General features: G+C 39.8%; 1 protein-coding gene across 2 annotated transcripts in view; it reads left to right on the top strand.

Annotated features, from left to right (window-relative positions):
* Positions 1-14,780, top strand: part of LOC113894304 — a 32,072-nt gene extending 17,292 nt beyond the window's left edge. For both annotated transcript variants that reach the window (XR_003511532.1, XM_027544538.1), the window contains exons 6-7: positions 673-832; positions 13,427-14,780. Coding sequence is in view for 1 of the 2 variants with exons in the window: in XM_027544538.1 (XP_027400339.1) it covers positions 673-832; positions 13,427-13,714 (448 nt within the window). In the remaining variant the exon portion in view is untranslated. The remainder of the gene's footprint in view (positions 1-672; positions 833-13,426) is intronic.
* Positions 14,781-14,986: the final 206 nt, after the last annotated feature.

Genomic DNA, 14,986 nt, shown 5'->3' with positions numbered 1-14,986 from the left:
CTCTACCCCAGACTTACCAAATCAGAATTCCAAGGGTATCCAGGAATCTTGAATTTTTTAATCAACTGCCCCATGTCATTTTTATGTTTATTAGCACTTACCATGCATTACTACTAGGGCAGGTTCTAGAAACTAAGGGTGGACTGCTCTTTCTGGCTAAAAATTTACAAATAGGGGAAAGAAACAGATTTACAAAACTTCTCTTGAATACAGTAATTTTAAAAAGTCTTGATAGAAGGAATGCAAGTCAACATCAAATTTATGTCTCCCAGAAAGCCAAAAATCTGGCTTTATGTCATGAATTCAGCAGTAGTGATTTCAAAAAACACCTGTATTTTGTGAAATAGCAGGGCTCATCTAACAAATTATTTTGTAGGGAGACCTTCTGTTCTGTGGTTGTGTGATACCCCCTTTTGCCTGTTTATAAATCCATTTAACATATGTTCATTGAGTGTCGACTTTCTGACCCAAGCACCATTCTAGGCTTGGATGCTATAGCTATAGACAAGTTGACTAGTGTCCCTGCCTTCAAGGTCTTAATGAGAAGAGGATGATAATTTTATTAAGAAAATAAAAAGTAAAATTCTTTACGGAAGAAGATGACAGGATTTTGTTAGCCAAAAATGACTTCTAACTCACAGAAGAGATGTTTTTAATATTCTTTCTCCCCAGATTTGAAGCTGAAAGTATGATTCTGAGACAAGGACACGTACCCTTGAAATACTACTTGGTTCGTGCTGGACATTTAAAGGTCATGTCAAGTAATATAAGCATGAACAAAAATACCAACTCTGAAATTTTAAGTGCGTTTGGAGAAGGCAACTTCATAGGGGTAAATACTGTCCCAATTTATTAGTCTCTCATCATCATTTTTTTAAATTAAGATTAAAAAATTATATGTATCATTGCATTAAAATAATTAACATAGTATACTATAATATTGTCCTTGAGTATTATGTATTTTGGTAATTGACATGCTTAGTAAAAGCAGTTTTCCTTAGCATTGTAGAGCCAATTTATAGCCTATTATATAGTTTGTCAATGTAGAGGACATACAAGATTATCAAATGACTTACATGAGTGACTGACTGGTTAAATGAAGGAGTTGCAAACCATGTAGCTCAGGAATCAGGGTTGCATTAAAAAATAGAGAAATTATGCTAAAACACTTACGGATTCACGGGGCTCTTTCTGATTCTTTAAAGAAATTTTATCCTTTCAAAAGATTTTATGCGAAAGGGATAAAATTTAGGCTAAGAAAGCAGCTTGTATGTAAAGATAAAACTTGCTTCATTTCTATATTTAGTCAAGGGCTGATTGGATTTAGAGATCCTTGAAACCAGAAGTCCCTAAGTGGAGAGGTCTTGGGTTCAGTTCAGTCCTCAGTCGTGTCCAACTCTTTGCAACCCCGTGGACCACAGCCTAAATAAATTTCAAAGCCCCAAAATATTTACATTGAGAATGAGTACTAAGGAAAATTAAATGTCTATAAAATGTTAGGTCTTAATGCTCTGTGCTGTTAGGTCAGTAGATTTAATTAGATAACAATTCCATTACAGAAGTACGGGAGGCAAAATTCCCCCTCTATCCTCTTGGAGTTTTTCAGCTAGGTCTGAAAATTAAACTGACATAGAACAGATTAACAAGAGAAAAGCATATACATTTCTATAAGGTTTACATAACACAGGAGCCCTTATAATGACAGGAAGACCCAAAGAAGTGACAAAACCTAAATACTTTTATACCAGGTTGAAGAAAGAGAGGCACTTGTGGGAATGTAACTAAAATATATGGGGAGGCTGAAGGAAGATTGAAAAAGATAAGAAGATAGGAATTATTTTAGCAAGGTCTGTTTGTACAGAATTCTCTTGGCTTTGACTCACCATGGAAGAATGTTCTTTTCTCTTGGTTTAGGGAGGGCATCTTTCAGATAGGAGTTTTTGTTTTTTTTTTTTAATTAATTTTAGGCTGTGCGGTGGGTGACTGCTCTGTAGTTGCAGCACGCAGGCTTCTCATTGCAGTGGCTTCTCTTGTTGCGGAGCACGTGCTCTGGAGAGCTCGGGCACAGTAGTTGTGATACACCAGCTTAGTTGCCCCAAAGTATGTGGGATCTTCTAGGCATGGATAAAACCCTTGTGCCCTGCATCGACACGTGGATTCTTAACCACTAGACCACCAGGGAAGTCCCTACATGGGAGTTTTTGATATTCTATATTCAGGAAGAAAAGGGGAGCTTAGAATGCCCTTCTTACATGTTGTTTTTAAAGTCTTTAGTTCTAAATAATTCTCATGTCAAAGTGGCATATTTGGGGGTGGGATATTCTGTCACCTATCATAGACCATAAAGCTTTTTCAGGGATTAATTTAGATAATGCACATTGAACTTATAGATCAGTGCCCAGCTGAACAGCACTCAGTAAATGGTAGTTAACTACCATTTTGTTGTTACTAATTATAATAAAAACAGATAATCATGTGCTATTGACAGATACATGCTCTTCAAATTAACTTTTTTAAAGTGTGCTTATAATGCTGTGTTGTTAATGCAAGTGGTTGCTTGGTTCATTGCTAGGTTTATGATCTGAACCTAAAATGCTTATTCACAGAAACATGCTGTGCTGCTGCTGCAGGGGTTGTGTGTGATTCTGTTTGTTGGCAGTTGAAGTGCATTTTGTTACACAAGCCTGTGTTAAGCGGAAAGCAGAGATTTTCATTGTTTTTGGAAAGTGATTTATAAGTGTTTAACAGTTCTTACAGCAGGCTCAGGGGTGTATTCTCATTCCCATATTATTTTAAAATTATTTCTTGGATAAATCTCATGAGACGTCCTGTTAGTTTCAGGGTGTTGATGATCCAACAGCAGCGGCTCTAAATTTTGTTGTTTTTTTAATATAATTCGAGACAAATGGCTTTCTGAAGCTGTTTAGGCCATGCATTCCTAATCTGCCTATAAGTTTTGATATGCTAGGTACTGGCACGATTGCCTAGTTGATCCCTTGGGAAGTCTGAAGTGAAAGCGTTGATTAGATTCTTTTGGGCTGAGAGCCCTATTCAGCTATTTAGCTGGCAGGAAAGTCTTCATTTTTTCATTAGAGAAACTAGTGGCAGGAGAGTCTTACCTTGAGCCATTTATTGCTCTTAGCATGGTCACAAGCACTGGTTACTGGCTACTTACGACATCTGTTGCTGAGTCATTCTGGAAGCAAAGGAAGGCATCTGAATCTGTATTTGTTTCAAATGTTTTAAATAGATATCTCTGTCAATACTTAGATCAAGCTCACGAGATTTTCTGTGTGTTTGCTGGGATAAATCATTCTGTGATACACTCCTCGAATTCAGAGTGGAGTATTCAATAATCTGATTTGAAAATGTCATAGGAAATTTTGTGGATGTTTTAGTATTGATGAATATCAATTTAATAGACACATGCCATGTACTTTGTACTGAACCTGTGCTGTGGGAACTTGATGGACCGCAAGACTTATGGCCATAGTAAGTGCCAGGTACTCAAAAGGTCCTATGAAAAAAAGCATCAGAAATACAATGATATGAAGGATGTGGTTTTCTTTTTAAATATTATATCTGATTTATTATTTATGGACTATAAAAGGAAGGTAAGCTCCATTAACCCAGTGACCTTTATTTTTTCCCAAGCAGGATAATTGCATTCTAATGGAAACGTAGGAATAGTAGGTATGGTAAATACAGCTCCCTGTGCAAGTAGGGCAGCTCACATTAGCCTCTGAAAGTGAGTTATGAGTTTCAGCATAAATTTATAAGCAACTCCAATTCTTTACTAAACAAAACAGAAAAATGCTGCCAATGTGTTAGCATAGGGAAAATCTAATAATACTCCTGGTGTTAATCTGATACCTTCTTTAAGTGTATTCTGTTCTCTTTAAAGTGATAGTCATCAGTTTGATTCAAGACTGAACTTACAGCCTTACAGTAAGTGTCACAGTGTCATATCTCAAGTTGTCATGTGCCCTTATTTGGGAGTGCCATGAACATCTTATGTGAAAACCACACAAATTTAGGGTTCCTATTCTGGCCACCCCTCACAGACTTTCTGTATTTCTTTTTTACATCTGATCATGTCTTCTGAATCTTAAGAGACTTAACTTTGAGAACTTCCTGGGATCCAGCCACAAGAAGGATGGAGTCTCAGTTTTGCTTTTGGGTCCATGATCCTCTGGGGTCACAGAGAGATGCCAGGGGAGGCTGTCAGATGGTTCTCAAATGCTAGTTCATGCATTATTGATATTCTCTGATAGTTCTTCACCTGCCAGAGAGCAGATGAGAAAGATATGGATAATGTATGTTTTTCAGAAGGCTGAATTTATTCAAAATTTAAAAACAAGATACTATTTTAGACTTGTTTCTGTCTTTCTTTCTTTCTCTTTTGTGCTTAAGTATCATTTATTTCATGAAATAATGTTGACAATCCTAATGTTCTTACGTGACATAACACAAGAAAACCAGAGGTTGCCAGCTATATATCATATTCTTCCATCGCCAAATCTTTTTTTTTTAAACGAACTGATCTGGGAAATCTCCAAATCTGGAAACTAATGTACTTTGCGAAACTCTTTTGCCTGTATGAGGACTCAGAGCCCAGTGTTGGGAAATGTCTCAAGATTCAGAAGACATTTGTATTAAGTATATTACTTGCAGTAATATTTAATTCTCACAATAACTCTATTTGCTGCTATCCTTATTCCCTTTCACAGATTAAGGGAAAAAAGCTAAAAGATCATTAAGAAATTGTTTCAGGGCCCGAGCCTATTGAGCTGTAGGATTCACACCCAGAGTCCTTAACGACTGTGATATGTCCATTAAGTGACGCTGTGAAAGAAACAGACCTCTCATGACGTTTTAGAGACTGCCCTGCAAGCTTTGAGAGATAGTTGTGAAACCTCCTGATTTCCAAGATAATTTAAAAAGCCTTTTTATTTGTTTGTGCCAAGATTTACCATATAGTGATCCATCCCATAATAAGCCAGAATATTTGTACAAACCTAGGCTTGTGGCCTGACTCACCATCTTAATCACAGACTTGTACACTCTGTGCCAACTGTCTGGTTGAATTGTAGGCAGAAATGTTCACTTACTATTGTATATACTTCCAGTTTTCCATAATTAGAGGTGGCCCTGGGAACTGAACAATAAGCAATTGGCACTCCTCGGCCACCTGACACTTGGTAGCCAAGCTCCTCTCCTGAGCAGTCAGAGAGACCTGAGCAATGGAAGCTCATCTCAGGAAGTAAGTGTGTTCCAGAAGTCAGTGACTGCCTTGTATTTGGGAAAAGAGATCCGTGCAGGTGTATCTAGTCCCATGCAGGAGCTCTCTTCTCTCCAGGCAGTGGGGTTGTCTCAGTGGTGTTTGCCTTTGAGGGAAAACAAATACCGTGCTGGAGACTGGGTAGCCACAGGAAACTTGAAAGTCCTAAAATTGAATAGGTGGTTATCAGCAGTATCTGATGTAGTTGCCTAAGAAAGTTGCAGTGGACATTACAATCTCACAGTTTTCTCTTACTAGTTTTATTTGTTTGCTCAGAAGTCAATACATCAAAACCATTTCAGGTTTATTGGCTCTAGAGTCCTAGAAAGGAGAGTTCTATTATTGAGAAACAGAATATTCTTCCAGGAGTGGCCGTGAGGCCTCTTCAGCTGCATGCTTCTGATTATTCAGCCCGGGCGCAGGTTGTGCGAAAGCTTATCTCCAACAACCTTAAGAAACTGAGTGATTTTTAGATTTTGAGTATCTTACCCAGTTACTCACAGCACACTTACAGTTTCCAGATTTGTCTTTATTTCTAATTCACTAAAAACAATTCATTTAATATGAGCAAATTATTCAAGGAGTCTGAAATCGCTTTAATGTAGTGAACAGAATTTTACAATCAGAGAACAAAGTTCTAATCCTGGCTCTGCCATTCACTTGCTGTGTGATTTTGGGAAAATGATTTAGCCTCTCTGAGCCTCAGAGGGCTCATTTTTAAATAGGGGATGATAAGACCTGTCATTCAGAGTCGGTGCAAAGTGAATTACAGAAAGCAACTAAGGGTAGTTATTGAGCCCTTACTATATGGCAGGTGCTGTTCCAGGCTTATGAATACAGTGGTGAACTTGAACTTGCTTTCAAGGAGCTTGTGTTCAAAAGGGAAGGCCCAGCTAACATGTGATTATAATAAAGCAAGGTGCAGGCTAGTATTGTAGTGTGAAGCATGAGGGGCCTCAGGTACTCAGGGAAAATAAGTAACTCAGTTTAGGTCGATGGATCTCTGCCTTGACTGTTGATTAGGATCCCCTGGAGAGTTTTAAAAAAAATACCAAATACCCTGGACACACCATTGACCAGTTAAATCAAAATCTCTAGGCTGTAGCTTGGGGACCAGTAATTTTCAGTCCTCTGGTGATTCTTATGTGGAGCCTGGTTTGGGAAACACTGGCTTAGGCTGTGATCTTGTGAGGGTTATCAGAGGAAGCTGAATTCTTGAGGCTGAAGCTTCAGGATGGTTCCCAGTTGGCCAAATGTAGAGGAGGGAACCGTTAGTGGGATGGGAGAGTTAAGCTGGTGCTGGAACACATGGGTCTTAAATTACATTCTAAAGAAATGCCTTGTATAAAGCAATTAGTGTTGGCTCAGGGCAGATCATCAGTAAATAACAGTGATGGCTTTAAGTTCTTAGAATCATTTACATGTAGGATGGGAGGGACATTCTAACTATGTCTGCTCAAGGGTCTTAATGGAAAATTAATTTTCACATCATTTCAGTATCCCAGCCCCGTGAGTGGGAAGAAGAGGTTGCATTGTCTGGGTTACTGGTTTCATTCCATTCAAATTGTGCTTTCTGAGTCTAGTGAGTGACTAATTCCTCACTTGATATTTTAATTGTGGTGGTGGCTCAGAGGTTAAAGTGTCTGCTTTCAATGCGGGAGACCCAGGTTCAATCCCTGGTCGGGAAGATCCCCGGAGAAGGAAATGGTAACCCACTCCAGTATTCTTGCCTGGAGAATCCCATGGACAGAGAAGCCTGGTAGGCTACAGTCCATGGGGTCTCAAAGAGTCAGACACGACTGAGCAACTTCACTATACACTATACACTTAACACGAAACTTACCATTTTAACTATTTTTAAGTGTACAGTTCAGTGGCATTAAGTACAGTCACATTGTTGTGTCATCATCACCACAGATCATCTGCAGAACCTTTTTATCATCCCCAAATGAAACTGTGTACCCACTAAACAGGAATTCCCCATCCCTCTTTCCCCAGGCTCCTGGTAACTGCTAGTCTTCTTTCTCTGTCTGTAATTTGACTATTCTAGGTACTTTATATAAGTAGATCATTGTTATTAGTTGTTTTGGGTCTGGCTTATTTCACAATGTCCTCTTTAAAAAGATATTTTAATAGGTCTTTTTCTTGGACCTTAAACTCTGACCTTTTAACAGCATAGGAATAGCTTCAATGTTAGGGAGTTCATAATATTTCAACACAGCATAATATGACAAAACAGTGTCCAGAGTGTGTGTCAAAGTCCTGCTAGGTCTCCATGACAAAGGTATGAGCATCCTGAATTATCAGCTATGGTTTATATCTCTCTGCTTCCTTAGATGACATAAGAGCAACAGAAGGATAGCTCTTTTATGCACCTTTTTATAAGTCGTTATTCTATTTTTCTATCAATTTTATTTTTTGGCTCTAACTGATCACTGTAGGCTACTTATTCCTGAGTCAACTAATAGACAAATACAGTGGCCTTTCACATGTCTGGGCTTCCCTTGTGGCTCAGCTGATAATAGAATCCACCTGCAATGCAGGAGACCCTGGTTTGATCCCTGGGTTGGGAAGATCCCCTGGAGAAGGGGAAGGTTACCCAGAATTCTAGCCTGGAGAATTCTATGGAATGTATTCCATGGGGTTGCAAAGAGTTGGACACGGCTGAACGACTTTCACTTCACTTCACATGTCTCTTTTCTTCAAACTGAATGATGTATACAAATAGGAAGCTATTTTTAAATAATCTCATTCTGTGTTTATATTAAAGTAAGAATAACTTGCATCTTCACCACCTTATATTATTTTGTCCAGTTACATGACTGATCTATTTTCAGTTTTCTCTGCCCTCCAAAAATTTTTATGAATAACTACTCAGAAGGATGGAAACCCCTTGGCCTAGTAGTCATATGAAAAGTCATCATGACTCACCAGCAGCTTCATCTTCCGGAAGGAGCCTGAATTCTTTCTCTTTTTTCTTTACGTTTCCCTTTCTTAAAATTTTATTTCTTCAAAAGCACTTCTCAGGTCCCTAATGTATGTCAAGCAGCTCAGTGGTAAAGAACCCGCCTGCCAATGCAGGAGGTGCAGGAGACTGTTCAAGCCCTGGGATAGGAAGATCCCCTGAAGGAGGAAATGGCAACCCAGTCCAGTATTCTTACCTGGGAAATTCCATGGACAGAGGAGCCTGGTGGGCAACAGTCCATAGGTTCACAAAGAACTGGGCACGACTGAGTGACTGAGCATGCCATGTATGTCAGGCACCATGTTAGAGCCCAGAACAAACAAAATAGATGTAGGGTCTATTCTTGAAGAGTGTAGTGGATTTGGTATCAACTTTCGCTTTTCACTTTCATGCATTGGAGAAGGAAATGGCAACCCACTCCAGTGTTCTTGCCTGGAGAATCCCAGGGACGGGGGAGCCTGGTCGGACACGACTGAAGCGACTTAGCAGTAGTAGCAGTTGATATGTATAGTTGATTTCTGAGTCACAGTCATCTAGTGCTAAATGCAGTAGTGGATCATGTATTTGTACATGTTTCTTTCTTTTTTTTTCTGTAACATGAGAAGGTAGAGCCACTTAAGGGGGTCTAGCTGACTGGCTGCCAAGATGCCCCACAGGGTGGCAAAATTCCTGTCACCTGGCTCTGATGTTCAATCTGTAGTTCTGGAAGTTTATACACCAGTGCCTCATGAAAGACCTCTTGACATGAGAGGAGAGAACAGATTCATGTTAAGTTATGAGAGCATGGTAATCCAAATGTTGATTTATTAATTTTGCTGGAGAATATGTTTCCAGCTACAAATTATTTGTTTTTATCATTTTATAAATCCTTCTTGCATCAGGGTGACTGAAGGGCTGAATTCATAGTCAAAGGGATACGAAGTAAAGACAAAATTGAAGTTATGTAGGTGATCTTGAGGGGTCTTTTATCCAGACCAAGGGAATGCCTAGTATAAATCCAAACCCCATAGCCAAGAGCACATGGAGAGGGAAGTGATTTGATCCCACCAGCCGTGTGTGCCCAGTGATGGGTCCTTACCACGCCCTCCTCCTTTCTGCTTCTAGGCTGATTACTGGTCTGAGTGACACATTCCCTCATCACATATGCTAACATCATCAAGACTGAGAGCCACAGTCAGATCATACTCTTAATTTAGCCTTTCCACCTCTTATCTTTGCATAACTCTGATCTCATCTGTAATAGGTTATGATTGCTGGCCAAACTCTCAAGAGTTCTAGGACTCTTTTGTTCCTCTTTCTAATCAGATTGTTCTCTGCCTCTACCTATGACTGCATTTGAAGAAAGTCCTGTACTTCTTTAGGATGGAAACATTATCCTTACAAAATCCATTACAGTTCTTGTGGTTTTTTTGGTTATGACTTTCTATTCCTTCGTCCATTTAATCCATTTCTACTATATTTGCCTGTCAACTAATTTTAAGGAAGTGCTTTGAATGGATTTAAGACCCAGGTTTTCAGAGAAAGAAAGTCTGGTTCTTCATCATGACCTAGACTCCAAGGGTTTAGTTTGAAAATATCAGTAACACTCATTTTTCACACTTCCATCACTTTCTCAGGAATCCCATTTTACCCTGAGGCTGTGTCAGTTTCCTCCTCTGATTCTTATCTTCTTCTTTCACATATGGGCCCTTTCTAAGTGGCAATGTCTTGACTGGGCCTACTTGAATTATAACCATCTTGAATTTATGTGCCATTTTTATAAGTCATTGAAATGTGGTAAGATAAGAAGCCAGGTGCTTTATCCGTCCTAATTCTGAACCTATATCCAGATGTCTTTATATTTTCAAAATATTGTTGTCTTAAATTTCATACTTTTATATTCTATTCCTGATAACTGTATATTTCTTAGCTGCACAGAACTGAATTCCTTTCATTCATGAACTTCTAACAGTGACTTCACACCCTGGACTTCATTATCCATTTGCCACCATCTGTTAGTAAATACAGAGTATAGAGTTTAACCCTTTATACTTTCTGCCTGGGAATCTGGTGCGTTAATATCATCTTTGTCATCTCTTTAGATATTGCTTACCTCGGGAAAATCAATGTGCTGGCTAGTGGCATTTTCACTTCTCATTTTAGGACTTTCGGGTGTGATGCATTTTAAGAACTGTCCAGTATATTAATAATAGATGAGAGATGGCGTCATATGAGCACATGGGGCCTTGGTGATTAAGGTCCCTGGGGATTCAGAAGAGCAAATTACAGAGCACATTTTATGTCTTGGAAAGAGAGCAGATACTATAATGAATTTTTAAGTTAGCAATTTGTTTAGTCTCCTGAGGCCCTGGCAGCTTGCTGAGGTTACAGGGGTAAAAAGTACCTGCAGAGAGGAATTTCTCAGTCAGAACCAACATTTAAAGTAGTGGTGTGTTAATGCTTAAAAAGAAATCCTGTATGCATTTTTTATAGCTTCTAGCTTTTGCAGCTGGATCTGACAAATGATGCTCCAAGAAGTTGAGCCAGCTTGCCATTTTCCAGGCTTCAGCTCCATTATTTATGTCTTTTCCAATAAAGCCTATGGCACATTCTTAAAGACTTGGCTTTGCTAAAAGTACAGCCCAATACCTGAATGGGGACTGGTAGCAAATGCCATTGGGCCTTCATTGTTTTTTCTTAACCCTGCTGTTCTTATCTAGGTATACTCAGTGATTTAACTTAATATCAAGTAACATTTTCAGAGATTCTGAGTTCATGGGGGTCTTTTGAAAAGTGCATTTTATGTGATTAGCATTTGATTAAGTGATCAAAGAAGACAGTTTCTATCACAATGTCAAGTAGAAATGTATCATTAAAAAATTGGATCAGAACTCAAAGATAAATTGAAGATTCCATGAATTTTTATGATATTAGCACAGAGGAACTTCATTTTAAAAAGAGAAACCACGTATTTTGGCAGTCTTCAGCAGTAGGCTAAAGAAGTTATGACCTAAATTCAAATGTAGTCCTATAGACCATAGCTTTTTAAGAGACCAGAATCCTGGAAGTAAGGAATATATAATCTACTCCGCTCTCCACCCCCATCAGAGAAGAAGCTATGGACCTTGACTCCTGGACAGGCTGACCAACTCCTGATACTTTGTTTAATATGTGAGCCCCATACAGGCCTTGATTGCAAATGTACTCCTATTAATGTTGTTGCCCAGGTTATGGCCATGGTTTTTCCTTCTCAAATATCCCTCTGTATTTCAGGCATTCCCACTCTAGTACTCTTGCCTGGAAAATCCCATGGACGGAGGAGCCTGGTAGGCTGCAGTCCATGGGGTCGCTAGGAGTTGGACACGACTGAGCGACTTCACTTTCCCTTTTCACTTTCATGCATTGGAGAAGGAAATGGCAACCCACTCCAGTGTTCTTGCTTGGAGAATCCCAGGGACGGGGGAGCCTGGTGGGTTGCCATCTATGGGGTCGCACAGAGTTGGACATGACTGAAGTGACTTAGCAGCAGCAGCAAGGTGGTATCTGCTGTGTTTATGAACTTAACCACTCAGATTCTTCTCTTGCCTCCTCACTAAGCTCCTCCTGCTTCCCTGGGAATGTCTCTGGGCACAGAGCTGTAGCAGGGAGGAGTCAATTTCACTCTCCCTGCTAGGTCTATTTCTTTGGTGGCTTTTGTTATTATAATCACACTTAAGGGCCTGCCTCAGAGAATCCTGCCCCTCTGCCTGACTGTTAAGCTTAAGTGCCATTGTTCAGAACCCTGTCCACCTGTAGATGGCAGGAAGGAAGAAATTAATACACACCCCTGCCTAAGGCTTGCCATTCTAGCAAATCAGTTCAGTTCTGTTCTTTGCTCAATCGTGTGCAACTCTTTGCAACCCCATGGACTGCAGCCTGCTAGGCTTCCCTGTCCATCACCAACTCCTGGAGCTTGCTCAAACTCATGTCCATCAAATCAGTGATGCTATCCAACCAGGTCATTCTCTGTCACCCTCTTCTTCTCCTGCCCTCAGTCTTTCCCAGCATCAGGATCTTTTTAAATGAGTCATTTCTTCGCATCAGGTGGCCAAAGTAATGGAGTTTCAGCTTTCAGCATCAGTCATTCCAATGAATATTTAGGACTGATTTCTTTTAGGGTTGACTGGTTTGATCTCCTTGCAGTCCAAGGGACTTTCAAGAATCTTCTCCAACATCACAGTTCAAAATCATCAATTCTTCGATGCTCAGCTTTCTTCATGGTCTAACTCTCATATCCATACATGACTACTGGAAAAACTACAGCTTTAACTAGATGGACCTTTGTCAGCAAAGTAATGTCTCTGCTTTCTAATATGTTGTCTAGGTTGGTCAGTACTCTTGCCGGGAAGGTCCCATGGATGGAGGAGCCTGGTAGGCTGCAGTCCACGGGATCGCTAGGAGTCGGACACGACTGAAAGACTTCACTTTCACTTTTCACTTTCATGCATTGGAGAAGGAAATGGCAGCCCACTCCAGTATTCTTGCCTGGAGAATCCCAGGGACGGGAGAGCCGGGTGGGCTGCCGTCTATTGGGTCGCACAGAGTCGGACACGACTGAAGCGACTTAGCAGCAGCAGCAGCAGGTTGGTCATAGTTTTTCTTCCAAGGAGCAAGCGTCTTTTAATTTTATGGCTACAGTCACCATCTGCAGTGACTGTAGAGCCCAAGAAAGAGCCCAAGAAAATAAAGTCTGTCACTGTTTCCATTGTTTCCCCATCTATTTGCCATGAAATGATGGGACCAGATGCCATGATCTCAGTTTCTTGAATGTTGAGCTATAAGCCAGCTTTTTCACTCTCCTCTTTCACTTTCATCAAGAGGCTCTCTAGTTCCTCTTTGTTTTCTGTTATAAGGGTGGTGTCATCTGCATATCAGAGGTTATTGATATTTCTCTTGGCCATCTTAATTCCAGTTTGTGCTTCATCCAGCCTGGCATTTGGCATGATGTACTCTGCATATAAGTTAAATAAACAGGCTGACAATATACAGCCTTGTTGTACTCCTTTCCCAATTTGGAACCAGTCTGTTGTTCCATGTAGATGGCAGGAAGGAAGAAATTAACACATCCCCCGCCTAAGGCTTGCCATTCTAGCAGATACTTGTAAGATTAAGTGACCTTTTTACTTTGTTTCCCCCCCTTCCCTATCTCTGATCCATAAAAGGACCTGGCATCTGGACACCAACAAGATGGTTATTTGGAGACGTTAGTGTGCCATCTTCTCAATCAGTTGGCTTTCCATGCAAAGTCGTATTCCTTGCCTCAGCACCTCGTCCTCAATTCATTGGCTTGTCATGTGGTGAGCAGAGCGAGCTTGGACTGGGTAACAGCCAATTCTATACTATGGTTTTTCTGTCTGTTGTGGGATGAGATGAGCATCTTCTCCAGGCCCTTCAGTTTCATGATTAAACCCTCTCTCCATCACTGTTCATCCCAGAGCTTTGGGCAGTAAAGGGGAAAACTCCATCCTATTCCATCTATCTCTCTATCTTCCCTCTTCTGGGCACCCTTGCTAACCTGGAAAAGAACTGCTTCTTCAGTCAAGAAATGATCCTCTTTGATTACTGACTCATGCTGATAAATTTCTGCAAGGATCACTAGGTCACCATTTCTGCAGACCACCATTTGAACACAGGACACCCAGCTGAAAATGCAGTTTTAGTTGAAAACAGGAAATGAAGTAGCTTTGAAATTACACTAAGTCAGTGCAGAAGTGAGTTTTCAGACAAGCTTAAAGGACAAGCAGGATTCATTCAAGTAATGTTAATACCTTTTGATTGATCCTTGAGATTCTCTGCGGGCCATGATAAATAGTACTTGTTTATTTACCCCTCATTCCTCTGTGCTGGATTCTACAAAAAGGATATAAACCCTGAAGAAACTTCAAAATGGAACATTCAGTGTTTCTATCCTCAAGAAGTAACACCTAAAGATTATCTATCGTATATAATTCTTTCATGTATATGCTTTGTCTTTCAGTCTCTCTCTAAACGCACATGCATTCTGTATGTTATATGATATTATCTTCCTTTTTTCTCCTTTATTGGTCTATATAGATTACCTTATTTTTAATAGATATTTGATATATTATGTAGAAAATTATAATTGTATCAACTAGCCATCCATTCATGGATGTTTGAATTATGAAATATTGTATTTGGAAACAAAGTAATGTATTACGAGATTATCTGTCTTTAGTAACCATTGAATGCCTGCCAATGTCACAGTGCCTTTTCCAGCAGAATCAAGTCTGAATACTTTGTTCTGATGATTCTAATTTATGTTCACAGCAGGAGAGAACTTTGCAGAAGGATCTTGTTTGTGCTTATTCCTTCTAAGTAAATCATTTGTGTGTTTTAATTATACATTTGCCAAGTCATTAGTGTTACAGTGTGGTTGAGAGCATAAATTCATTTCAAAAGTATGTTTGGAATTTTGTAGTTTTACAGTTCACAGCAGGAACCAAACTGATTCAATACTTTCTAATAAATAATATCTTTAATCACTGTCCTACTTAAGCTGGTATGTAATTATTCTTTGTTGTATGATAGAACCAGAACTGTGATTAATTACTTTTCTGATTCTTTCTTTCTGCTCTGTTGTGCCTGCACTGTCAGCCCCTCCCTGTCTATAGACAGATGCAGGAGGCTCTCACCCCCTGGCTTCCTGCACAGGCCACCACACTGCCAAGGTCAGCAGGAGAGGACTGTTGCCCCACTGGCGC

Source organism: Bos indicus x Bos taurus, chromosome 6 (genome assembly GCF_003369695.1).
Source record: "Bos indicus x Bos taurus breed Angus x Brahman F1 hybrid chromosome 6, Bos_hybrid_MaternalHap_v2.0, whole genome shotgun sequence".
Classification (NCBI taxonomy): Eukaryota; Metazoa; Chordata; class Mammalia; order Artiodactyla; family Bovidae; genus Bos; species Bos indicus x Bos taurus.
Note: the sequence above shows the minus strand (reverse complement) of the source record. Positions and strands in the feature narration are given on the sequence as shown.